The 27,820-nt window shown below is 43.2% G+C and overlaps 1 protein-coding gene and 1 pseudogene across 3 annotated transcripts in view; both read right to left on the bottom strand.

Annotated features, from left to right (window-relative positions):
* The window catches only part of Terf2 (telomeric repeat binding factor 2), a 30,629-nt gene that overhangs the window by 1,619 nt on the left and 1,190 nt on the right, over positions 1-27,820 (bottom strand). The window contains exons 3-10 of one of the 3 annotated variants that reach the window (XR_003849650.1): positions 27,598-27,728; positions 14,561-14,647; positions 13,379-13,525; positions 11,575-11,681; positions 7,219-7,611; positions 4,707-4,813; positions 2,762-2,847; positions 358-398 (exon numbers count right to left, since the gene is read on the bottom strand). Coding sequence is in view for 1 of the 3 variants with exons in the window: in XM_008833822.2 (XP_008832044.1) it covers positions 358-398; positions 2,762-2,847; positions 7,219-7,611; positions 11,575-11,681; positions 13,379-13,525; positions 14,561-14,647; positions 27,598-27,728 (992 nt within the window). In the remaining 2 variants the exon portion in view is untranslated. Of the gene's footprint in view, positions 1-357; positions 399-2,761; positions 2,848-4,706; positions 4,814-7,218; positions 7,612-11,574; positions 11,682-13,378; positions 13,526-14,560; positions 14,648-27,597; positions 27,729-27,820 lie in introns of those variants that run through there. The other 2 variants (XR_001872454.2, XM_008833822.2) reach the window with 2 other exon arrangements.
* On the bottom strand, positions 19,064-24,262 carry LOC103735003 (annotated as a pseudogene).

Raw genomic sequence — 27,820 nt, 5'->3', positions numbered from 1 at the left:
AAACCCGATTATTTGAGTATAGTTTGAATTATCTCAAGACATATTTTTACCAGGCCTGTGGGTAATCTTTGCCTGAGAAGGGGACTTATTTTTTAAACCCAAATCAGGGGCTGGAGAGATGGCTCAGCGGTTAAGAGCACTAACTGCTCTTGCAGAGGAGCCGGGTTCAATTCCCAGCACCAACATGGCAGCTATGAACCTTAACTCCAGTTCCAGGGGAATTACAACCCCCTCTTCTGACCTCTGTGGCACTGCATGACACGGGTGCACTCATATACACACAGGCAATACACTCATACACATAAAAATAATAAATATTAAAAAAAAAAACCAAATCAGCAAAGAACTTAAAATTACCTGCTTTCTTGTTATAATGGTTGAATTGGCTTCACCTGGTGCTGTTAGAAAACATTAAAAGTGTACAGATTTTAGAGTTTACCTTTGCGTTTATAAACCACAAGAAGAAAACATACAATGTCCTCAAAGGGAAAATTTGATTTAGATTTCACAAACATTGAGGACTAGGACTGCAGCTCGGTAGAGTGATGGTCTAGCATGAATGAGGCCGAGTTGCCCCCACGCTGCCAAACCAAACAAATTTTACCAAGTTGAGAAGAAAATGGACATCATTGAGGGGTAATTTCTTAATGTCCTTTTGCAAACAACAGTTATGTCACCTCAGGTTCTGAGAAGCTGTAAAAGAAATGCTTTACAAATAGGCTTCAATAAATCTTGATTAATGATAGATTTCAAGCTCTTTAGCAAAACTATAATTTTTTAGACTTAATTTTAAAATTTTTAATTATCTGTGTCAGTGTATCGGTATGTACACATGAATACAGGTGTTTGAAGAGGCCAGAAGCATCAGCTGGAGTTACAGGCAATTGTGAGCCTCCCAACCTGTGTGCTGAGAACTGAACTCAAGTCCTCTACAAGAACAGTATGCACTTAACTACTGAGCCATCTAACCCCCAAACCACCATTTCCTATAGCTACTTAAAAGTTTAATATAGGGCTGGGGACATAGCTTAGTGGTAGAGTGCTTGCCTAGCATGTACACGGGGCAAAGTGTAATGGCTAGAAACTTAAAATTTAGAGTTGGAGAGATGGCTCAGTGGTTAAGGGCATTTGCTGCCAGCTGGGTGTGGTAGTCCATGCCTTTAATCCCAGCACTCTGGAGGCAGAGGCAGGTGGATCTTTTGAGTTTCAGGCCAACCTGGTCTACCCAGTGAGTTCCAGGCCACCCAGGGCTACATAGTGAGACCCTGTCTCAAACAACCTCTTGCAGAAGACCTGGGACTGGTTCCCAGCACCCAACATGGCAGCTAATAACTGTCCTTAATGCCAGTTCTCTAGGGGATCTGATGCCCTCTTCTGACCTCTGTGGTCATTACAGGCATGCAGTATACTTACATATACATTTAAAAAAAAAGAAAAAAAATACAGGGATGCCAGGCAAGGTGGTGCATGCTTTTAGTCTCAACACTCAGGAAGCAGAGACAGGAGGATCTTTGTGAGTTCAAGGCCAGCCTGGTCTACATATCAAGTTCTAGGTCAGTCAGAGCTACACAGTAAAGACCATGTCTCAAAAGAAAAGAGAAATATGGGAGCTAGTGAAATGGCTCAGTAGGTAAATGTGTCCGCTACCAAGCCTCACGGCTTGAGTTGATCCCGGGGTCCCAAAAGGTGGAAGGAGCAAACCACCTCCTCCAAGTTGTCCTCTGACTGCCACATGCACACTATTATCGAATAAAGAAGTAATTTTTTTTGTTTTTGCTGCCATGTTCAACCCAGAAATAAATTTTTTAATTGTAAAGCTTGTTTTATTATTTATTACTATTATTTTTGCTTATTTATTTTATTTTATTTTATTTTTTTTTGAGACAGGGTCTCCTTGTAGCCCCAGCTGTCCTAGAACTCACTTATGGAGGCCAGGCTGGCCTCGAACTCACAGAGATCTGCCTGCCTCTGCCTCCCAAGTGCTGGGATTAAAGGTGTGTGCCACCACACCCGGCTACTTATTTTTATTTCATGTGTATGAGTGTTATGCCTACAAGTATAAATGCACTCATGTTGTGCAGTGCCTGAAGAAGACAGAAGAGGACGTTGGATCCCCTGGAACTGGAGTTATGATTCACTATGTAGCCCTAGAACTCTGTGTAGACTAAGCTGGCCTCAAACTCAAAGCCACCTGCCTCTGCCTCCTGAATAATGTTTCCTTACTTTAAAAAAAAAAAAAAAAAATGTTTGCCCAGCGTGGTGGCGCATGCCTTTAATCCCAGCACTTGGGAGGCAGAGGCAGGTGGATCTCAGTGAGTTCAAGGCCAGCCTGGTCTACATAGTGAGTTCCAGGACAGCTGGGGTTACAAATCTCACCACTCTGAAGGGAGAAGCAAGAGGATCAGAAGTTCAAGGCCATCTACAGCTGCTATACAGGGAGTTCAAGGTCAAACTTGGCTACATGAGACCCTGTCTCACCACCACTCCATCAAGAAAAAAAAGGAAAAAAGAAACACAGGAAACCAAGTGTGGTCACATGCCTGTAATCCCAACACTTGAGAGGCTCAGGCAGGAAGATACTGAGTTTGAGGTTAGTTATATAGCAAGACTCTATCTCAATGCAACAAAACAAAAACTTATTCCTGTTGAATCTAAATGAGGTCAGGAACTTAGGCAGCTTTGTCCAATTGGGGAACAGAAGCTTCTGGAACGTGAACATGACACACTCGAGGCAGGAAGCCAAGGAGAATCTGCTGCTTACCCTGAACTTCAAATAGTTTGTCCTCTTCAACCCAAGTTTCTTTTTCTTCAGCACTGTTAGAGCTGTTCCACTTGCCTTTGGATACTCTGAGGGAAAATCAGTAAGGACAAGACATGAAACACTCACCCCAGTCACCCTCGGGTCTTGATCATGGCTCACTCTCAGCACTCACTTGCGATGTAGATGAAGGGCCAACCCTGAAACTCTGCACTAAGTACACTGCCACCTCCCTTAAAATTTGTTCATTTCTTGGCTTGTTTAGTTGGTTTTTACTTTATTAATTTTTTTTTTAAGACAAGGCCTTGCTCTGAGCACATGTCAGCCTGGAACTTGCTCCGTAGTCCAGGCTGGCCTCTGCTTTCTGAGCACTGGGATGATAGGCATGTGTCAACATAGTGGTGTGGGTTCTTAAAGATCTCAGCATTCTTCTAACCCAGGTGCAAACTCTTCCCTACTCCTTCATGGCCATTCTATTCCTATCTCTACAGTCTTGATTTCCCTCCCCATTCCTGTACTTAGGCCCAGCATACCTTACATCAATATTTTACTGGCCTTTTCCCCTCCCATAGCCAGTATCACAAAAGCCTATCACAGCTGGGCACAGGCCTATAATCTCAGCATCTGGGAGGCTGAGACAGGAAGATCACTAAATTCAAAACCAGCGCCTGGAATACATAAACTAAATTATCTAAAAAACAAACAACAAAAAAAAATGAGCATACCCTGCCTCTGTGATTCTGGGCAGTTTCCTACCAATGGCTCCACCACACCCACACTACACCAGCAGCAGAATCAGGCTGCTCTGCTCCTTCTGTAAGCTGTTACCTCTGCCTGGGAGTTCCTTCCCTGCCTGGTGACCCTTTTACTCTTTAAAGGCCATAATGGGGGCTAGAGAGATGGCTCAGTGGTTGAGAGCACTGACCACTCTTGCAGAGGACCCGGGTTTGATTCCCAGCACCCACACGGTGGTTACGAACCATCCTTAACTCCAGTTCCAGAGGAATCCAAAGCCCTCTTCTGAACTTCATGGCATTGCACAACAAAGGTGCACTCACATACATGTAGGCAATACACTCACACACATTAAAAAAAAAAAAAGGCCATAATCAATCCATTTTTTTTTAAGACAGGGTCTTATGTTGCTCAATCTGTCCCATGCTATATAGTCCTTCTGATCCTCCTGCCTCCACCCACGAAGTGCTATGATTATAGGCATGTGCCACTACGCCTAGTTTATGTGGTACTAAGGGTCAAACCCACATCTTCACACAGTCTAAGTAAGCACTCTGCCAATTGAGCTATATTCCTGTCTAAAGCCATCATTCTCAATGATGCCTTTACCTACTGACCTTAGCATATAAAACTGCTCTTATCTCCCAACAGTTTGAGGCCAGATAGGGCTACGTAGCAAGAACCCATCTTAAAAGCCAGGCATGGTGGCACAGGCCTTTAATCCCAGCAAATCTCCCTCTTTTAATCTTGGGAGGCAGAGGCAGGTGGATCTCTGGGAGTTTGAGGCCAGCCTGGTCTTTAGAGCAAATCCAGGCCAGCTGTGGTTACAGGGAGACCCTGTCTTAAAAAGACCAAAAACAAAACAAAACAAAACCAGACTCCCTAAGATTCATTTTCTGTAATTTTCCTAAGAATTTACCTAACCAAATGGCTGAAACAAATGGCAGACAACATATGTTGTTCTTGGATTACATCCCCTATGTTACAATTAATCTGTTTAAGACAAAGTGGAAAACCTTAACATGAGGTTTTCTTTCCAGGATACTACTGTGTCAATTACTATTTACAAATAGACAGGTAGGTTACTATTTAAGTTTTTTAGCTTATTGAAGTCCTGGCATGAAACCCATTTGACCCCTGGTTCCCTGTTGGCTTCAACACTTCCCTGAGCCAAGCTGCTGTTCTCTTGTGGCAGTCTTTACAGTAACCTCACCTTTCTTGAACTCAGCACTGCCTTCTGCACAAATACTTCAGTAGGATTGCCAGGGCTTAAGAGCCCGTGCACGGTGTCTTGTTGGCTGCAGCTGTTCACTTCTCATGCTGTAGAAAGGGCTGAGATTAGGGTACTCATAGCTGCTGGTTGGCTGTGAGGCCTGGGCAGGTCAGGCCACTTCTGTATTGTTATGCTCCTCACCTTACAACTTCAAGGCTGTTCTATCGGGGTCGGTCAACTAATCTGTGGCTTCTGGGTTTTGTCCTTGAGGTTTTGGCTGAGAATAGTTTTTGTCTATCTTTAAAGGTTTTTTTAAGGAACAGAAAGCCCACCATATGTAAACTGTTAAACTTCTGCTGGCCTTCCATAGAACTATAGGGGTGTCAACCCTTAAACGCCAAGATCCAAGAACCCTCTCTGTTTGATCAGCAAGTATCTACTATGTGTAAGGTGCTGTGGGGATAGAAAAACCCAGGGACTGTGGCCCTGCCTTTCCCCCCCATATCCCTCTGCTCCTGGCCTCTGCAGGCTTTCCCAGCTGGCCTGCATCTGTCTTCAGCTTCCTTCCCTTTGCTCAGCAGTGCCTTATTAGACCTTCTGATAAATTATCCTAGGACTATGTGAGGCACTCAGAAACGCAGACACTGAGCATTCTCTTGCTCTTCCTAATTCAGTGGTCAGGAGCATGGGAATACATATCTTGAAACAAATCTGTAATTGTAACTCAAAACAGTTTGAGAAACTGCCTGCAGACTACAGTAATTCAAGGTCTGGTCCAGCTGCCCATGCCAGCTGTTCCTTTCTCCTGTTTGCTGTATTCTCCCAGCAGTTATGCCAAGCTTTCCATACCCACTGACCTACTCTGCCTTCAAGGCCAGCTCAACATTTGCTCTTTTATAAGGTTTATTCCAGCTAAAACTTGTATAAGCAGGTTCAGGAATTCTTCCCCAAGCTCCCAGGGCACATCACACACACTTCTCTAGAGCAGGGCTCACTCCACAGAATTGGATGGTACTTTTGGCTTTGCAAGTTTCACCGTCAGTCATCACTCAGCAGAGTGGGAGCACTGTAGCAATCATGGACAATCCCTACCTGATGGGTGTGGTATAGTCCATTATACTCCATTTACAAAAACAGGAAGCTGGTGGATATGGCCCAAGGGCTATACTTTGCCAACCTCTGCTGTCAAGTGTCCATCTACCTCATACCCTAGACACACAGCCATGGGTATATCCGCAACCTTCACACATCCTCAACTCAATCCCACTGGCATCCTGCATATTCCTTTTTTCTTCATCTGCTCATGGGGGTAATAATTATACTCCACAGGATTTCTGTGAGGAATGAATGGGTCATGTGCCAAATGAGGACAAAGTGTAGTGCTATTAGCACTATCTGTCCGATTAATAGCCAGCAACTCACTTCCAAATGCAAATAGTGGCACAGGGTGCAAACTTATGCCTGAGGAAAAACTACTTTATCAGATGTCATAGTCTTCACAGTACATGCTGGAGAAGGGGTCTCCAAACACACAGCGGTTGGAGAGACGGCAATGGCCTTGGGAGGTCAGTGAGTTAGAGGACTTACAGCAGTGATGGCCAGAGAAGAGTTCATGGAAGAGGTAAGAGTTTTAGGAGAGGCAACTTAAGTGTATGTGGCCCCAGGCTTGTGTCAACACTACCTGCTGAAGAAGAACCTGGAAGTCCACGTTTGTAACTTTCAGCTGTGTGACATCAGGTAAACTGTTAACTTTTCTGAGCCTTTCTTATCTATACAATGTAGCTAACATATCACCTCAAAGAGTGAGGCTGGAGAATGGGTAAGATAACACATGAAAGTGTTTGACCCAAGAAAACACTCTTTCCTTCGAAGCATCAATGGGATTCTGACAGGCTATGATGGAGAAATGACAGTGCACTTTGAGAGTGAGAGGAAACAAACGTACAGTAGGAGAAAGGAACATATGTTCAGGAGACAGCAAGCAAACTAGTGTCTGGAGGGTGGATCCACATAGGGCATAAATGGCAGCTGAACTCAAAAGCTATGTTGTGAGTCACGATGGGGAGTGAAATCAAAGTATTCTAACCACTGCCCTACAACAGCTAGCAGAACATGGAAGACTAGTAAATACTTACTGAATTTAACGAGTCTCAAGTGCTCACAAAGGTATACAACTGTAAGTATTCGTTGGTCTTTTATAAAGATCAAAGGATAACGAGGCCCAATTCGGATAAATTTCACAAGTAAGCCTAGTATTTAGTAATCAAGACCCTTGGTTGTTTGCTAAAAATGAAACCATTGACAGGCAGAGGCTGTCACTCCTCCTCCCTCACTCCCACCCCAAGGCAATGCTGAACAGTCTACCCTCGGGCTTCGGAACTGGCAGGGACTGCTACGCTGTCATTCCCGGCTGTCTCATTATAGCAGTGTGAGCAAGCCTCATTCATGGAACACCAGGCCCAACCAGGAACACCAACCAGCCCCAAAATTGCTACAAAGAAAGTCTTCATACTTTGGCTTCTTCTCCCTTCTGTGGGGTTGGTTGAGAGCTGTGGGCTTGGATGGTGATACTGGCATGGCCTCCTGAGAGGAGTTGAGGCCTGGACTGGGCTCAGAACTTTGGCTGTCCTCCTCCAAAACCAATCTGCTTATTGTCATGCGTTTGTTCCTGGGTGGCAGTTCTGAGCCTCCCTCACCCTCAGCAGGAGCTGAGCTTTCGTTTTCATCTTTCCTGGGTCTCTTGTTTTTGTGGGCTGGTGATGATGGGGATGCTAGATTAGGAAGTACCAGATCTTTCTGGTCCAGTTTTGCAAAGGCTGCCTCTGAGTCTTGTGCAGTGGACAGAGCTTTGAAAGCTGCCTTCAGAGTTCTAATTCCAAAGGTGGTTGGAGTACTTTGCAGCTGCCTGCAAATAAAGCACACACAGGAGGATCAGTCTCATTGGTATGGAGACACAAACAGGCACTTTTCTCAAAGTTTAAGGGTTCAAATCAGAGGACTCTTTAAGTTAAAGACTCTTCATTAAAATATAAAAACAGAGCCAGGTGCATGCCTTTAATCCCAATACACAGGAGGCCTGGGAGGCCGAGGCAGGCAAATCTCTGTGGCTCTGAGGTCAGCTTGGTCTATATAGTGAGTTCCAGACCAGCTGGGACTACAGGGAGACCCTGTCTCAAATAGACCAAAAGTAAGTAAATAAATAAATAAACAAACAAACAAACAAAAAAATAAATAAAAATGGGGTTGGAGAGATGGTTCAGCAGTTAAAAGCACTGGCTGCTCTTTGTAGAGGACCATGCACCCACATGGGCAACTAATCAACTGTCTGTTACTTCGATTCCAGGTGAATCTGATGCTCTCTGACCTCCGAGGCAATGTATGGCACATGTGCACTTACATACATGCAGGCAATACACCAAAACACATAAAGTAAAATTAAAGAAAATATTTTAAAATATAAAGATGAGAACTAAGACAGGGGAAAGAGGGATAGGCTGCTTCAAACAACTGTTATTTGTAAAAGCCTCCACTTAACAATGAACACAAATACTGTGTCAAGTTTAGACTTCAATCAAGAGAATCTTACAGGAACTAAGGCCGAGTAATACTCCCTCCTGAAGCATCTAGTCTGGGTGCTAGTTTATACGGCTCAAAGCAAAGCTTTCCATCATTTAACAACTTTGAGTAGTGCCTATCTACAAGTCTACCCAGGCAACAAACTGACAACCCAATAACTTCACCATGAAATCTCCACTCTTCTAGTGGTCCCAAGTCCAACCCTCATGTGAGAAGCAGGTGAGTGGTCTCTACTCACAATACACTTACGGTGTCTAGAGATTCCGTGGAACTAGTGTGTCATGAGGTCTGGGAACAACGAGATTATCTTTTACAAAAAACTTATCCTTTGGAAGCGCTAAGCCATCTCTCCAGCCCTTCCATCAATTGTTATGTCAGTGTAGAATAAAAACTGTCAAGAAAGGGTCAAACTGGCAGCAGTTTGACTCCGCAGGCAAGTATGCCTTATTCTCTAACACATGCAAAGTTGTTTCACTGTAGGCTCAGCTGGTCTGGAACTCACTATGTAGACCAGGCTGGCCCTGAACTCAGAGATCTGCCTACCTCTGCCTCAGTGCTGAGACTAAAGGCATGGGTCACTACACCCGGCTGCAAAGTTGTTTTTTGGTTATTTATTTACTTTTAATATTTATTTATTTTTATTTCATGTGTATGAGTGTATTGCCTGCATGTATGTGAGTACACCCGTGTCGTGCAGTGCCGTGGAGGTCAGACGAGGGCTTCAGATTCCCCTGGAACTGGTGGTAAGGACGGTTCATAGCCGCCATGTGGGTGCTGGGAATCGAGCCTGGGTCCTCTGCAAGAGCAGTCAAGTGTTCTTAACCGTTGAGCCAGCTCTCCAGTCCCTATTTATTTTTAAAATTTTATTTTTATTTTATGTGTATGTATGAGTGTTTTGCCTGCATGCATGTTAAGTGCACCCGTGTCGTGCGTGCAATGCCCATGGAGGTCAGAAGGCAGCATCAGAGCCCCTAGTAAGAGTTGGTGCCCTTAACTGCTGAGCCATCTCTCCAGCCCAGTTGTTTTTTCATTTTTTAAATTTATTATTTTTTTGGTCTTATTATTTTTATTTTTTTAAAAAAATATTTGTTATTTTCATTTGATGTGTATGAGTGTATTGCCTGCATGTAGGTAAGTGCACCCATGTGTGTTGTACAATGCCTGAAGAGGACAGAAAAGGCTGTCAGATCCCCTGGAACTGCAGTTACGGACAGTTGATAGCTGCCATGTGGGTGTTGGGATTTGAACCTGGGTCTTTTACAAGAATAGCCAGTGTTCTTAACCACTGAGCCATCTCTCCAGCTCCTATTCTTTTATTTAAACTTTATTTTTTGGTCTTTTTGAGACAGGGTCTCCCTGTAGCCCCAGTTGGCCTAGAAATTGCTACGTATACCAGGCTGGCCTCGAACTCACAGAGATCTGCTTGCTTCTGCTTCCAGATCTGGGATTAAAGGCATTCACTACAACACCCAGCAATCAATTGGTTTTTGTTTTTAAATATTTATTATTTTATTTTATGTGTGTGAGTGTATTGCTGCAAGTGTTTACTTTATTATTTTGTAATTTTATGTGTATGCATGTATTGCCTGCATATATGTAAGTGTACCTGTGTCATGCAATGCCTGCGGAGGTCAAAAGAGGCTGTTGGATCCCCTGGGACTGGAGTTACAGTTTTTAGCTGCCATGTGGGTGCTGGGTTTCAAACCCAGGTCTTCTGCAAGAACAACCAGTGTTCTAAACTGCTAAGCCATCTCTCCAGCCCCCTATTATTTTATTTTTATAGTGTATTGCCTGCATGTGTGCAAGTCTACCTGTATCGTGCCATGCCCACAGAGGTCAGAAGACGGTGTTGGATCCCCTGGAACTGGAGTTCAGATGGTTGTCAGCCACCATGTGGGTGCTGGGACCTGAATCCAGGTCCTCTGCAAGAGCAGTCGGTGCTCTTAACTGCTAAGCCATCTCTCCAGCCCCTCCATCAATTGTTATGGCAGCAAGAAGGCCATACCATAGATGGACCCTCAAGAACCTAGTACTGTGAGCTAAATAAACCACTTATCTTTATATAGTTACTCAAGTCTCAGGTATTTTTCTATAGTTAATAAAAAACAGACCAATATATAGGCCCTCAGAAGAGTCTAAAGTAGCAGATTAAAAGATTCTGACTATGTCTCACTAGGTAGCCCAGGTTGGCAGTGAAAGCCTTTAATTCCAACCCTCAGGAGGCAGAGGCAGAGGCAGGTAGATCTCTTGAGCTCAAGGCCAGCCTGGTCTGTATATTGAGTTCCAGGCTAGCTGAAGCTACAAGGAGACTCTGTCTCAAAAATAACCCCCTCCCCTCAATAAAAAGGCTTGCTAACATGTCACTGGGCCACCACACTGTGGCAGACAGAATGCAGCCTAGGAAAACGAGAATACTGAAGATGGGCTGTCTGTGGTCCTGATTGGTTCTTCCTCATATATTTTGCTCTAACTCATGTTTGAACACTGCTTCCTGAGTGAATTAAAGATTAGATATCCAGGGGCTGGAGAGACGGCTCAGCGGTTAAGAGCACTGACTGCTCTTGCAGAGGACCCGGGTTCGATTCCCAGCACCCACATGGTGGCTACGAACCATCCTTACCTCCAGTTCCAGGGGAATCCAAAGCCCTCTTCTGACCTCCATGGCATTGCACAACACGAGTGCACACACATACATGCAGGCAATACACTCGCACACATTAAAAAAAAAAGAAAAAGAAATAAACAAATAAAAGAAGATTAGATATCTAGCTGTATGGTGGCTCATGGCTGTAGTCCAGCACACAGGAAACTGAAGCAGGAGTATTATGAGTTCCATGCTAGCCTGGGCTACAAACAAAAAGGGGCAAGCAGCAAAGAGAGATACCAGTTGAGACAAGGGGAGAAGTGGAGATAGAGCCTTTGAGGGAGAGCCAATCAGGATCTTCCCTCAAAGATTGAAGCCAGTCCATTTTTAATATTCTCATTTTCCTAGGTTGTGCATTCTGTCTCTCACAGTGTGGTGTGCCAGCAACACAGTGACATGTCAGCAGGTCAAACCAAGAGAATAAGATCTTGCTCAGTGTTTTCCCACAATCACAAAAGGACATGCTCGCCGGGTGTGGTGGCGCATGCCTGTAGTCCCAGCACTTGGGAGGCAGAGGCAGTTGGATCTCTGTGAGTTCAAGACTAGCCTGGTCTACATAGTGAATTCCAGGACAGCTGAGGCTACAGGGAAATCCTGCTTCATAAAAAAAAAAAAAAAAAAAAAAAAAAAAAAAAAGGACATGCTCACCTTGGAGACTCTCTGAGTGGCTTCTCCACAGGCTCCAGGGCTGGCTGCTTATCTTCCTTCACTGTACTTGAAGCAGCAGATTCAGATTTCAAGGCCTTTTTGGCCATCTGAGAAAGGAAGGATGTCATCAGGAAGAGAAAGCTGCAGAATTTCGCTTAGTCTCTGCTTCTTCAACAACACACCCAACATGTAGGCAAATTCACTTATAAATCCAATCTAACCATTAGCCGGAGGACATAAATGGGCATAGCTACATAGCTAGATGGGCGTCATCTCAAATGTTCTTTGTTAAAACAAAACTAACAACAGTAACACCATTTTAATGCTCAGCTCTAGACTAAAGAAGGCTCAATTTGAGTTGCCTCTCTTAATACTGCAAGAATGCTAACCTTTTATGCACCAAATAAGAACATAACTATATTCCACATCTCTGTCCTTCCAACCTTAGCCTCTAATCCAGTTTCGGTTTCTGGTTCCCAAGTACACTTCTGGAGTCAAGTACAAAAGTCTACGGTTTTTTTTTGGTTGTTTGTTTTATTTCCTTTTTGTAACCCCAGCTGGCCTGGAACTTGCTATGTAGACCAGGCTGGCCTCAAACTCACAGAGCTCCATCTGCCTCTGCCTCCCAAGTACAAAAGTTTAATTTCTTTCTCTAGTCTTTTTTCTGAGATAGGATCTCACTATATAGTTCTGAATGGCCTATAACTCACCATCTAGACTAGGCTGGCCTTGAACTTCCTGTAATCTTCCTGTTTCTGCCTCCAGGTTGCTGGAATTATAGGTGTGTAGCACCATGCCTGGTACAAACATTTTCAAATTTAGGGTAACTAACAAATGCTTATAGTAAAGATTTTTAGTTTGTGTATAGAATTGTTTATAACTATGTTCCCATAAATATATTTGCCTTATTGACAGCTACTTGAAATCCCTTACCTATGTTACATAGGAAGCCCCAGGCAAGTCATTCTTGCCTTAACTCTAACTGTTCAATTGTTTCCCTCCTACTTAAGCATTAGCCATTGAGTTTCAGATACAACATCTATAATATAGTTTAAAGAGCTGAGTTCTGGGGCTGGAGAGATGGCTAGTAGTTGAGAGCACTGACTGATCTTACAGAAGACCCGGGCAAACCTAGGCCAGGCTCTAGCATCTGGATACTTACTGGCTAGAGATCCCCAACTATCTGCTTTATAAGCCATTTCAGATTTGTCAAATGACTGCTACGATCCTACTCCAATCTCTGTTACAACATTACCAAAATCCTGCCCCCACCCCCTCTTTTTTGTGTTGTTGGGGATCAAACCCAGAGCCTTGTGCATAATGGGCAAGTGTTTTAACCTAACTCTTGATCACTCTGTCTTAGTCTCCTGAGTGCTAGTGTGCACCACCATGCAATCTCTTGCATCTGATTAAAGATCATCTTCCTTTGGCCCTCTTATGCTATCAGACGTCTAGTCATGCCTTTCACACATACCTTTTTCTATTAACAATCCCATCATTCCACATCTACCAAACCACACCTTTCAACCTTGGCTCATATTTCACCTCCTATAGGAACCACTGTGGATTATAAATGAATGTTCTACTTTAACTAGGAGATTAATCACATATCAAGAGTTTACAGTGGGAGGTGAGGGAGACCAGGTGTGCTCCATTTGCCTCTGCTAGTATCTCTGGCATCTTTCAGGTGTTTCAGAAAGAGTGTACATAATACAGCCTTTGTCACCCAATTCTTCAAACTTCGAAATTTTTAATCCCCTGTGTCAATCATGGTTATGGGAAGAGGGGAGAGGACAAGGCACACCGTGAGGAGGTAGGGCTCGTTGTCATCCAGGTGGCTCTCCAGGAAGCGCAACATCTTCTGCTGGAAGGTCTCATAGGAAAAGTTCTGGATAACAGGGTGGGCCAGGTTCTTTTCTCGGATAATATTCAGTAGATCGTTTCTCAGCTTCTACAGAAAAGATAAATGTTTGCAACAGAGAAAAGGAAGAGGAGAACACCAGTAAAAACCCAAGATGAGCTGAGGCAGAATGCTATCGGAAGCTTTGCAATGCTGCTAATGAAAACCTGAAGGACTGGTTAATATATTATGGTTCAGCCACAACGGGTTACTATGCAGCTAGTTAGGAAAAAGGGATAAAGAAGCTCCATGATTCGGAATTTAGAATCCCTAGCTACAATATAAAGACATAAACAAAATCAAGTGTTCAAATCCATGTGCAGAATCTGCTGTCACAGACACAGACAAGAATAGGCAAAATGGGCTTATGTGTGTCCCCCCCCACACACACACACGCACAGAGGCTTGCTTACAGATATGTATTTCTGAAAGGTACCTCTGAGGGTAACAAGACTAGTGATAGTCAAGACAAGGGAATTTTCAATCAATTCTGTTATACCTTTAATTTTTTTAAAAAAATTACTTGTTTGTGTGCATGTGTTTTACGAGGGACCAAACCCTGGGCCTTGCACTCACTAGGGAAATGCTCTACCGCTGAGCTATATCCCAAGTCCAAAATTTATTTGTTTTTCGTTTTTGGTTCTTTTTGAGACAGGGTTTCCCTGTAGTCCCAGCTGGCCTGGAACTCTTTAGACTGGCCTTGAACAGAGATACCCAGCCTCTGCCTCCTGAGTGCTGGGATTAAAGGCAAGCACCACCAGGCCCAGCTTATTTGTTTTTTGGGACAAGTTCTCACTATGTAGCCCTTGCTGGCCTGGAACTCAGAGAGATCCCCACCTACCTCTGCCTCCCAAATGCTGGTGTTAAAAGGTGTGTGATATCATGTCTGGCCTGGACCGCATTATGTAGACCAGGATGGTCTTGATCTCACAGAGATCAGACTGCCTCTGCCTCCCAAGTGCTCGGATTAAAGGTATGTGTCACCGTGCCTGGCCTAGATGATAGTCTTGACAAATCTTTCCTTACTGCTTCACCAAAAACAATGAGATGGATTTAAGTCAAGGAATAAAAATACATCAAATTTACCTGAGTTGTGGGGTCCTTGGACATGTATTTTTTCAAAATTTTTGAAGCCTTTTCAAATTCTTTGTTTTTGATACAAATAATGACAGCCTGTAAAGGGAGAACAAACTTACTTTCGTAATGACAGATGTAGTCAGAATATCAAATATCAATACACTCTGCAGAAAGGCAAAGTTAAATCTTATATAACTAACTTTCCACATTCTATCATTCATGTACTTGAAAACCAACAGTACTGTTTAAGCACTGTGAAAATGACTATAAGCTATAGTTCTGGGCAAGTATCTGACAGAACAAAATCTGATCCCCTAGATTACAGACCACTTAATCAATCTGAACTTCCTCCGAAGCAAAGACAAATGGACAAGAGTCCCTCTAGAGTGTCACAATTTCAGGTCCACAGAATAACTGATTCCAATCACTTTGGGTGTAAGCTTTGAAGTGGGGTGGGACTTGGGGAGAGAGGACATAAGTGGGAAAAACAAACATGTGATTTGCTGACAGTGTTCTAGTTCTGTTGAAGAAAGGCCTGGGGTAAGTTCTGTAGAAGAATGAATAAACAAGTTTCTCCTACCATAAATGCCAGCTAGCTGGCAACTCTAGCTGAAGTGTGAAGGAATTATGGAGACTAACAAACTCCACTCATCCATGACAGCAGATAAAGAGGACAAACAACCAGGTAGAACAGAGGCTCTCATCAGCCACAGAGAAAAGGGCTTCTGTAAATAAACAAAGTGTATAGAGGAAAAATACCAGTGACTGAAAAACTTAAAGGAAAAATGAACAAATATCACTATTTTTTTGGGGTGGGGGTCTTTTTGAGACAGGGTATCTCTGTAGCCCCAGCTGTCCTGGAACTCACTAAGTAGACCAGGCTGGCCTTGAAGTCACAGAGATCTGCCTGCCTCTGCCTCCCGAGTGTTGAGATTAAAGGCATGCACCACCATGCCCAGCCAAATATCAACATTTTTTAAAACTTAGAAAAGCCAGCAGAGAATGAAGGGCATTTGGTATTACCGAAAAGGTGAGAAGCTACCTTGGGTCCTGTCTCAAAGAGAAACATGAAGAAACATGTTCAGAAAGACCATACTTTAAAAGGGAAGGAAAATCGGTTTATAGATATTTTCAGTCTTCATGGGGAAGAAAGTATGGAGATTCAGCTCAAGAGGAGGCCTACCACAGGATCCTATTAAGTCTTATTTTTGGTGGTTATGTCCTCAACATACTGGCAGCAGGAAACCGGTGTCAAATGCTTTTGAATGAGCAGGAACAACCATAAACTTGGAAGGCACAAAATTAATCATCCCATTTTAATCAGATGACCATGCCTACTTACACATCACTTTCAGCAGAAATACTAAGTCCATACTTATTTTCTTAAAAACTACAAGGCTAAAGCAGATATGATACACACCTTTAATCCCAACACTTAAAGAGGCAGAGGCAGGCAGATCTCTATGAAATGGAGGCCAGCCTGGTCTATACAATGAGCTCTAGGCCAGCTTGTCTGCAGTGAGATGCTGTCTCAAAACAACAACAAAAAAACAGGGTTGGCTTAGCAGTTAGAAGCACTAGCTGCTCTTGCAGAGGATCCAGGTTCAGTTCCCAGTATCCACATGGCTGCTCACAACCATCTGCAATTGGTTCCAGGAGATCTGACACCCTCTTCTGGCCTCCATGAGCACTACAGCATATGGTGCACTTACATGCACCACACAGGCAAAACATGCATATACATAAATGAAAATTTAAAACAAAATGAAAAACCTTTCATTTTTAAAAAATTTTAAAATATTTATTATTTTTATGTGTATGTGTGTATTGCCTACATTTAGGTAAGTGCACCTGTGTTGTGCAATGCCCAGAGAGGACAGCCTCAGAAGAGGCTGCTGGATTTCCTGGAACTGTAGCTGCCATGTGGTGCTGGGATTTGAACCTGGGTTTTCTGCAAGAACAGTGTTCTTAACTGCTGAGACATCTCTCCAGCTCCAAACGTTTTATTCTTTAAATCAAGTAAGTTCTATTAGGTTTAGCTATATTTAACTTGTATGTAGCAAAATTACTAAGAGCCTACAGTACCCAATGCTAACACATCTAGACTTCTGTGACTACTAGAATCCAAAATCCTCCTTCTCTGTTTTTTGCTATGTTACATGAGAGAAAAATCATATAGTATGTGGCACTATTTTTTGCTGTTTTTCAGACAGGGTCTTACCGTGTAGCGCAGGCTGGCCTGAAACTTGCTATCTTCCTGACTTAGCCTTCCAAGTGCTAGATCACATGCATTCACCAACTGCTATACTGTTGGATATAGCATTAACTGGCGTGTTTCACTCAGTGCAATGACTCTGAGCACCATCCTTGTTGCTGTACTATCAAAAGTGCAGCTTTTCTTACCGTTAGGCAGTACTGCATTGTATGGAATACATTATAATTTGTTTATCCACTTATCTACTGAAGAACATTTGGATAGTTTACAAGTTTTGGTCACTATGAGCACAGATGTTAAAAACATTTACAGGTGCCAGGCATGGTGGCACACACCTTTAGTCCCAGCACTCAGGAGGCAGAGGCAGGCGGATCTCTGTGAGTTTGAGGCCAGCCTGGTCTACATAGCGAGCGCCAGGCCAGCTGGGACTATAGGGAGACCCTGTCTCAAAAAAAGACAGCCCCCCCCACCCCCAAAATTTACAGGTTTTGGTGTGAACAACTCTGAGGTAAATATTCAAGAAAGTGGACTTCCTGGATCATATTGAATGCCTATGTTTAACTTGACAAGAAACAGTCAAAGTGGGAAAAAAAGAACATGTCAAACCTATTATGGTATAGTAAGTATACCACTTAGCATTTCCATCAGCAATGTGTAAGTTTTGGTTATTTGTATTCTCTCTGGCACTTTTTGACAAATTCAAATTGTATCACAGCTGAGTGATCTCTCCAGCCCCTACAGCAAGTTTTGAAATTAATAATTTGCATTTTTCAAAAGCTATTTTACAGAGGCTGGAGAGAAGGCTCAGTGGTTAAGAACAAACTGTTCTTGCAGGAGACCTGGGTTCGATCCCAGCGTAACTAACAACCGTCCATAACTCCAGTTCCAGGGGATCTGACAGCCTCTTCTGTCCTCCGCAGGCACTGTAAGACACGGGTGCACTTAAGTACATGCAGGCATAACACTCATACACATAAAAAAATATTTTTAAAAAGTTGTTTTACAGGAGCTGGAGAGATGGCTCAGTGGTTTAGAGCACTGACTGCTCTTGCAGAGGACCTGGGTTCGATTCCCAGCACCCACATGTCAGCTGCAAACTGTCCTTAACTCCAGTTCCAGGGGAATCTGACAGCCCTCTTCTGTCCTCCGCAGGCACTGTAAGACACGGGTGCACTTAAGTACATGCAGGCATAACACTCATACACATAAAATAAAAATAATAAATATTTAAAAAGTTATTTTACAAAGTTACCCATCTAATTGGTTTATACTCATATTTACTGTTTTCTTGTTTTTAAAAAGACAGGGTCCTTCTGTAGCCCCAGCTGGTCTGGAACTCACTATATAGACCAGACTGGCCTTAATCTCAGACTTAACACCTGCTCTGACTCCTGAGTGCTGGGATTTAAGGCATGTGCCACCATATCCTGCTACTGTGGGTTTTTGTTGGTTTGGTACTGGGGATTGAATCTAGGCCTTACACATGGTAGACAAGTGCTCTACCACTGAGCTCCAGCTGCAGTCCTTTGATTTCTTTTTTTTTGGTTTTGAGAGAGGGTCACTCTGTAGCCCCGGGGGCCTGGAACTCGCTATGTAAATCTGGCTGGCCGCATCTCACATCAACACACCTGCCTCTGCCTCCTGAGTTCTGGGATTAAAGGCATGTGCCATCATGCCCAATTTTATATTTGTATTTTTTTTGTGAGCCTTTTGCCCAGTTGTGAAATGGATTTTAGGGCTCTCTGGGGAGCTCCATCTGCCCTGCCTCCCCAGTGTTAGGATTAAAGGAGTATGCCACCATGCCTGACTTTCTCTGGCATTGCTAGACACAGGTGCACTTACATACATGCTTTGTCTGCACTCATACACATAAAAATAAAAACTTAAAAAAAAAAAAGACTTCAGTGAAGTGTGGGGTACATACATGTAATCCCTACATTTGGGAGTGGTGCCAGGATAATCAGGAGTTCAAGGCCATCTTCAGCTACTTATCAAGTTCAAGGCAGAGCCTGGGGCTACATTAAGACTGTGTGGTGGCAACAAGCCTTTAATCCCAGAACCTGGGAGGCAGATGCAGGCAGATCTCTGTTGAGTTCCAGGTCAGCTAGGAGGCACTGAGACCCTGTCTCAAAAAGGAAAAAAAACAAAAAAACAAACCAAAGAACCTATTGTGGGCTGAAAAGATGGTTCAGTGGTTAAAACACTTGCTGCTCTTGCAGAGGACCCAGGTTCAACTCCTAGCTCCCACACAGTGCTCACAACCACCTGTTAACTCTAGTTCTAGGAAATCCTATGTCCTATGTCATTTTCTGGTTTTCATGGGCACCTGCATGTACATGGTACACAAACTTACATGTAAGCAAGCACTCATATACATCAAAATAAAAATAAATCTTTGGGCCAGGCGTTGTGGTGCACGCCTGTAGTCCCAGCACTTTGGAAGCAGAGGCAGGCGGATCTCTGTGAGTTCAAGGCCAGCCTGGTCTACATAGTGAGTTCCAGGACAGCTGGGGCTTACAGGTAGATCCTGCTTCAAAAAGACCAAAAAATAAATAAATAAAAAATAAATAAATCTTTGGGCTAGATGTAGTGGCACATGTGTTTATGAGAACAGCCTGGTCTACATAGTGAGTTTCAGACCAACCTTGTCTCAAACATATACAATCTTTAAAAAAAAAAAAAAAAAATTTATGGGGCTGGAGAGATGGCTCAGTAGTTAAGAACACTGACTTCTTGCAGAAGACCAGGGTTCAAATCCCAGCACCCACATGGCAGCTAACAACTGTCCATAATTCCAGTCCCAGTGAATCCTACAGTCTCTTCTGTTCTCTGAAGGCATTGCACAACATGGGTGCACTTACCTACATGCAGGCAATATACACATACACACAAAATAAAAATATACTTAAAAATTTTTATTATTTTTATGTGTATGAGTGTATTGCCTGGGTATGTGTAAGTGCACCCATGTCGTACAATGTCCAAGGAGGTCAGAAGGCATTGGATTCCCCCAGAACTGGAGTTACGGACAGTTGTTAGCCTCCATATGGGTGCTGGGAATTGAACCCAGGTCCTCTGCCAGCTGAGCCATCTTTCCAGCCCCCAAATATACACAATCTTAAAAAAAAATAATAAATAAAAAATGGGTTTTAGCTAGGCATGGCAGCTCACATCTATAACCTCAGCACTTGGGAGGTTGAGGCAGGAAGGCTACCATAAGCTCCAGGCCAGACTGGGCTGGCCACAGGGAGAAAGATCAGTTTTATATAGATTTAGGAGCTCTTTTTTGTCAGGTGTGGTGGCACATGCCTTTAATCCCAGCACTGGGGAGACAGAGGCCCAGAATCTCTATGAATTCAGGGCCAGCCTGGCTACATAGCGAGTACCAGGCCAGCTGGAGTTAACAGGAGACCCTGTCTCAAAAAAAATTCATTTTCAATTATGTATATGTGCCATGTGTGTATCTGCTGCCTGTGAAGAGTGTATGCCCGGGAACTTGGGTTACAGATGGGTTGTTAGTTGCTGTGTGGGTATGGTAACTGAACCCAGATCCTTTGTAAGAGCAGCAAGTTCTCTTAATCACTGAGCCATCTTTCCAGACCCTTTTTGAGACAGGGTCTCCCTGTAGCCCAGCTGTCCTGGAACTCACTATATAGACGAGGCTGGCCTTGAATTCACCGAGATCCACCTGCCTCTGCCTCCCAAGTGCTGGGATTAAAGGAGTGTGCCACCATGCCCAGCCAGAACTTGTCCCTTCTATGTAATGGCTCCCTCAGAGTAAAAGCTTTAAGTTTTATGTCAACCAACTTAATGACCAAGGATGACCTTGAACTCCTGATCCTCCACTTCCAAGGTGTTATTACAGGCAGGAACCACTAAACTGTGGCTTGATGTCAGATCTAAGAACTTTTTACTCAACCAGGATGATTTTCTTTCACGTTTTCTTCTAAGCATTTTTATGGTTTTACATTTTATACTGTGGTCTATATTGAGTTTTTTTGTATCATGATTTTCTTTTTGCACATAGACATTTCACTGTTTACCATTTGCTGAAGATTATCCTTTTCAATGAATAAATTTTCAGATTGAACTGTCTTCATATTCTTGTAAGGGCTTCATACATACTAGGCTAGTGATCTACTAACTGAGCTGTATACTCAGTCCTGGCGTCTCTCTTCTATTCCATTTACCCCTATCTCTACACTTGACTTTAGCTAAAGGCTGGAAAGCAAGTATCCATATCTCCATAGTCCTGAGTATTGTATCTTTACAGTAATTCTTAAAATTGAGAAGTGTGAGTCTTCAAACTTTTCCTCTTGCAAAACTGTTGTGGTTATTTTCATTCCTTTGCCTTTCACATACATCTTTGAATTAGCTAGTCTCTATATAAAATCCTGCTGAGACTGTGAGATTGAGACTTGTTTTTAATTATTTATTCTTCAGTTAGTAACTTTGGAAAGAAAGATTCACCTAAGAACTCAGAGCAAGGTAGAACTCTAGAAGTATCTGGGTTTTGCTTACCTCAGTTGAATATAAAGAATACAACAAAATTAAAGCAGCTGATAAGAACACTGGCTGCCCTTGCAGAGGACCTGGGTTCAAGTCCCAGCACAACCATCTGTAACTCAAGCTCCAGAGGACTCTGATGCCCTCTTCTGACCTCTGTGGGCACTGCATAACAAGAGTACACTTACACATACACAGGCAATCCACTCATACACACCAAAAAAAAAAACGTACTTTTAAAATTAAAGCAAGCCAGAAGCACTCCAGCACTGGCCATAGCCTCATCTGTGTCCAGGTATCAGTCACACCAACCAGAACCTGACTTCCCTTTATCCATGAGCCTAACTCCAGGGCTTTCACAGCTTCAAGTCTGAGCATCACTCTTGACACTGGTGGTGCCTTTCTGCTGTGGGCTGAAGCATCCATCTGGCCCAAAGCTTGTACAAGCAGGAGCCATAAACCATAACCTCGGTGAGGATGCAAGATTTGTCTTTAGCTCAAGCATGGCCTTATTCACCTGCTACATGTAAAGGGTCAAACAAGGCTTCCAGCAGCTGCTTCTGGACTTGGGAAACCACCTTTGGATTTTTCAGGTCTCCAGGAATTCTTACCTACTGCAGGGTATCTTTATGGGTTGGGAGTGTTAGGCTCTCCTGTGCTATGCACAGTTCCAGTGTGCAGGAAGCGTAGCCTGAAACTGTGATTTGAACTGCATTAACTAACAGATCAACTAGAGAGCATTCACCTTAACTATATTAAATCTTCCAATACATGACTGCCACCATAGCAATCTCAGCACTTGGGGAATAGAGGCAGGAGGATCAGGCTCTGTATGCAGCTTATTTCTTTCTGTTGTTTTATGGCATTGGTTATGTTCTAGTATGATGATAAGAATGTTCTTTCCTTGTTTCTTATCTGAGGGACAATCTTTTTGACTATTAAGGATGTGATTTTTTTTGTAGATCTCTTTTATCAGGCTGAAGAAATTCCCTTCTATTTCTAGTTTGCTGAGTGCTTTTTATTATGAATACTCAATTTTACCTAATTCTTTTTTAATAATGTATTTTATTTTTATGTGTATGAATGTATTGTCTACACATGTGTAAGTAAGTGTACTACATGGGTGCAATGTTTGGAGAGGCCAGAAAAGGGCACTGGACCCTTAGTGTGTATGCGTTCAAGTGCCACAGTGTATGTGTTGGTTCAGAAGACAACTTGCATGGGTCAGCTCTCTCCTTCTATGAATATGTGATTCCAGGGTTCAAACTCATTTCATTAGGCTTAGTATCAAGTGCTTTTATCTGCTAACCTACCTCACTGGCCCAAGGTAGCAGTTTCTTCAAATTGCAGAAAGTGCAACATTATGTAGTCAACCACCACACCCGACCTGTAAAAATGAATTTTAGGGGCAGGAAAGATGGCTCAGCGGTTAAGAACACTGGTTGTTCTTGCATAAGACCTGGGTTCTAATCCCAGCACCCACATGGCAGCTAACAACTGTCGGTAACTCCAGTTCCAAAGGATCTGACAGCCTCCCTTGACCTCTGCAGGCATTGTATGATACGGGTGCATTTACCTACATTCAGGCAATAATACATGAATACACATAAAATAAATAATAAAGGCTGGGTGTGGTGGCGCACGCCTTTAGTCCCAGCATCCAGGAGGCAGAGGCAGGAGGATCTCTGTAAGTTCAAGGCCAGCCTGGTCTATATAGTGAGTTCCAGGACAGCTGGGGCTACAGGGAGACCCTGTGTCAAAAAGACCAAAAAATAAATAAATAAATAAATAAATAAATAAAATAAATAAATATTAAAAAAAAGAATTAAAAAAATTTTGCTGGGCATGGTGGTACACGCCTTCAATCCTAGCAATCGGGAGGCACAGGCAGGCTCTCTGAGAGATCGAGGTCACCCTGTTCTACATTTCAAGTTCCAGGCCAGCTGGGGCTACAGGGAGACTGTCTCAAAAAGGACAAAAAAAATAAAAAAATAAAATAAAATAAAACTTTTAGAAAGTACCTTCATGCGCAGAAACAGTTTGCAAGATCAGAATCACATAAAAAATGAAGCAAGTGCAAGAAAAACAAAAACAACAAAAAAAGATGTTTAATATTAAAACATTTACAGGAAGGAATGGTAATATATACCTGTAACTTCAACCAATCAGTGGCGGCAGAGGCAGGAGGACTGCTATGTTTGAGGCCATCCTAGTTTACATAGTCATCGTGAGTTCTAAACCAGGCAGGATTACCCAGGGAGACTGCCTTGAAATAAATTAAAAAAATAAAACTTCAGCCGGGCATGGTGGTACACACCTTTAATCTGAGCACTTAGGAGGCAGAGGCAGGCAGATCTCTGTGAGTTCAAGGCCAGCCTGTTCTATGTAGTGAGTTCCAGGCTGGCTGAGGCTACAGGGAGACCATGTCTCAAAAAGACAAAAAAAATTACAAAAATTTAAAAAAATAAAAAATAAAAATTCTAGTGAGGCATGGTGGCTAACAATTGTAATCTTAGCACTCAGGATGCTGAAGCAGGAGGGTTGCCAAGAATTCAAGGCTACCCTGAGCCGTTATGCCATGAGACCATTTCAAGAGAGCAAATAAACAAAACAAAGAATTACAGTTCTGGGTGTGTTTGATGCACCAACATTCCAAAAAGCAACAACAACAACAAAATAGTTGCAAGAAATCGATTTATAAAGCAAAAAGTAACTTGAAAAAAAAAACACATTTGTGGCCAGAGAGATGACTCAATGGTTAAGAACACTGTTATTGCAGAAGACCCAAGTTCAAATCTCAGCACCCACATGGCAGCTGTCTGTAATTCCAGTTCCGGGTGGATCCAACGACCTCATCTGTCCTCTGCAGCCATTGCATGACATGGGTGCACTTACATACGTGCAGGCAACACATGCATACCCATAAAATAAAAATTTAAAAAACTCAAAAAACAAAAAAAAAAACTTACATTAGTTGGACATGGTGGCACATGCCTCTAATCCCAGCACTCTGGAGGCAGAGGCAGGCAGATCTCTGTGAGTTCAAGGCCAGGCTGGTCTACATAGTGAGTTCCAGACCAGCTGGGGCTGCAGGGAGACTGTCTCAAACAGACAAAACAAAACAACAAAAAAAGAAAACCCAAAAACTTACATTTGTTTTGTGCATACACACACAAGTGGATGTGCCATGGTGTGGGTGTAGCAGCCTGGGGACAGCTTGTGGGAGTTGGTTCTTTCCCTCTTAGAACTCTGTGGGGCTCTAGGGATTGAAATCAGTTTGTCGGGCTGGTGGCAAGTATCTTTCTTTACCTGCTAAATCACCTCAGCAGCCCAACAAAAAACTTTTAAAGCTTCTCCAAGAACACGCAATAGAATTTGTTCTCCAAGCCAGGCGTGGTAGCACATGCCTTTAATCCCAGCACTCTTGGGAGGCAGAGGCAGGCAGATGTCTGTGAGTTCAAGGCCAGCCTGGTCTACATAGTGAGTTCCAGGACAGCTTGGGCTCCAGGGATACCCTGTCTCAAAAAAAACAAAAAAAGTATTTCATAACTAGAAGATTAAAGCAACTTCGATGCCTATCTCTAATAAAGTCTTCACTAGCAGGGCCTGGTGGCCCACACCTTTGATCTCAGCACTTGGGAGGCAGAGGCAGGTGGATGATGTAAGTTGGAAGCCAGCCCGGTTTACATAGCGAGTTCCAGGTCAGTGGGGCTATAGGGAGACCCTGTCTCAAAAAGCCCCTGCCCCCTCCCAAAGTCTTCTCTGATCCCACTTGCTGCATAACTAACTCCATTTTCAAACTGTAGTAGAGCTGGTCTCATGCATGAGTTTAGCTAACAGTCACGCTAGGGTGTGGATCAGATCCTTCTGATTCCAGACAAGGTCTTGATATGTAGTTGAGAATGGCTTCCAATTCAAGATCCTCCTGCCACAGCCTACTGAGTACTGAAATTTCAGCTGAGTGTCATCATGCCTAGCACTGTTGAGTCTTGACCTTTGGAAATGGAAAGCTAATATTAATTTTTTTTAAACTGCTAAGTCTCTTTTTTTTTTTTAAAATATTTTATTATTTTTATTTTATGTGTACGAGTGTATTGCCTGCATGTTTGAGTGCATCCATGTCATACAATGCTGCAGAGATCAGAAGAGGGCTTCAGATTCCCCTGGAACTGTAGTTAAGGACGGTTCGTAGCTACCATGTGGGTGCTGGGAATCGAACCTGGGTCCTCCTCTAGAGCAGTCAGTGCTCTTAACCGCTGACCCATCTCTCCAGCCCCTAAACTGCTAAGTCTTAATTTGTGACACTGAAGTACCAGTAATACAGTTAAGGGTTGTTACTATAGCTCAGTGGTGGAGTGTTTGCCTAGCATGTGTGAAGTCCAATACCATAGAGACACACCCCCCCCTCCAAAAAAACAGATAGGTAGCCTTGGTTGGCCTAGAACCCAGAGATCTTCTTGCCTCTGCCTCCAGAGTGCTGGGATTAAAGGGTACACCAACCACCATGCCCAGCTAAGTTTTATCATTTGAAGAGGTAATATGTGTACATAATACAAAATTCAAAAGGCTAACAAGAGTTCAGTGAAAATTCCTTTTATCTCTGATTTTGCCTCCACCCCCCAAAAATCCAGTGGTTTGGAGGTACGTTCCTGTAATCTCAGTACTAGGAGGCAGAAGGAGGGTAACAGTAGGATCCAGGCCAGTCTGTGCTACACAATGAGTTCCAGACCAACCAGGGCTGGAGATGACTTACTTATCCCTACCTCGCCTCCAAAAATCAGTAACATAGTGAGTTTAAGACATCTAGAACCTGGCAGAGCTGAAAAGCCTAAGAAAGTGAACATAAGAAAATGCTATTTCAAGGGATTTTAGATTTTGCTGCCGAATATTACTAACAAAGCTGTAAAATAGGAAATCTGGGACCTGAAGAAATGGCTCAGCAGTTAAGAATACCTGCTGCTCTTCCAGAGAACCAGAGTTCAGTTCCTGGCACCTACAATGGTCAGTTCACAAGCACCTGCCACTCCACCTCCAGGGGACCTGACAGTCTTTTCTGGACTTCATGGGCACCTGCATACATGTGTGCTTACACAGAACACATACACATAAATTAAAAAAATTAAAAAAAAAAAACAAAACAAAAAACTTATAGCTGGGCATGGTGGTGCACACCTGTAACCCCACCACTTGGGAGGCAGAGGCAGGCGATCTCTGTGAGTTTGAGGGCAGCCTGATCTGCATAGTGAGTTCCAGGACAGCTGGGACTACACAATGCCTGCAAAGGACAGAAGAGGCTGTTAGAGCCCCTGGAACTCGAGTTACAAACAATTGTTATCTGCCATGTGGGTGCTGGGATTCGAACCTGGGTCTTCTGCAAGAACAACCAGTGTTCTTAACCGCTGAGCCATCTTTCCAGCCCCAAATTTCCTATTCTTAATTATCATCAGTCATTAGTTATTTACTACTATGATATGCCTGATAGGTATACGCATCAAGTATTTAAAACAGGACTAACAAATAGAACAGAAAGAAATGACTGTAATAGGTGAGTCATCTATTGGTTCTATTTTCAGAGTGTTCCTAAGGGTTGCTTATTGGGATTTTTGTTCATTTCTTTTTTAAATATTTCATTTATTATTTTTATTTTATCTGTATGAGTGTATTGCCTGTATGTATGTGAGTGTACCCATGTCATACAATACCACAGAGGTCAGAAGAGGGCTTTGGGATTCCCCTGGAACTAGAGTTAAGGACATTTTGGAGCCACCATGTGGGTGCTAGGAATTGAACCCGGGTCCTCTTATAAAGAGCAGTCAGTGCTCTTAACTGCTGAGCCATCTCTCTAGCTTCCCTGCTAGCTCTGTTTAAGAACATCTGTGCCATTCCTATTCCTGTAGTTCTGATTATAGGTCGTACAGTGGGAGTATTCTCCAAGTCTTTCTTTCAGCACACAAATGAAGAGCTCAGAGTCAGTCCCACACTGCCCCAGGCTCCAGGTATTCCTTCTGGGGTAATTATATACAGACAATGGTGATCAAGTAGCCTTTTCACAGTGCTCCTGAACAGTGCAGAAACTCCTAAAATGTCAGTCTTCAACACCCCACTTCCCAGTAAAATGGCCCCTCTATGCCCAGGCTACAAAGACCAAATCCACAAAGCAGGGTACTTCTAAGCCTAGGTGAGAGAGGGGACATGTGAGGAGAGAACACCCTATCTCCCCCCACCCCCGTTTCCTCTACCCACACTGAAAAGATTAAGCAGCACCACATCCATAAAGCCCTCTGATTTTTGTTTAAAAAAATGAAAGAAAAAAACAGAGCCTTACAGCCTCCTTGACCAGTTTTCTACTGGATTCAACCATTGCTTCTGTCAATGTAAATTCTGTTTTAATCATTTCCAGGACATTGATCGCTGATTCCAGTGGTGTGAGCTCAGCCTCCATATCAAAGGAACAGTCTAGGACAAAGCACAGTTTTCACTTTAAGCTCTATTCTAAGGAGCAGCAAAGGTGTCCAAAAGTACATATTCAGGTATTTATGGACATGTGC

The sequence above is a fragment of the Nannospalax galili genome, unplaced genomic scaffold, assembly GCF_000622305.1.
Source record: "Nannospalax galili isolate Female #2095 unplaced genomic scaffold, S.galili_v1.0 scaffold410, whole genome shotgun sequence".
Classification (NCBI taxonomy): Eukaryota; Metazoa; Chordata; class Mammalia; order Rodentia; family Spalacidae; genus Nannospalax; species Nannospalax galili.
The sequence above is the reverse complement of the archived record's forward strand: the minus strand, read 5'-3'. Positions and strand labels throughout refer to the sequence as shown.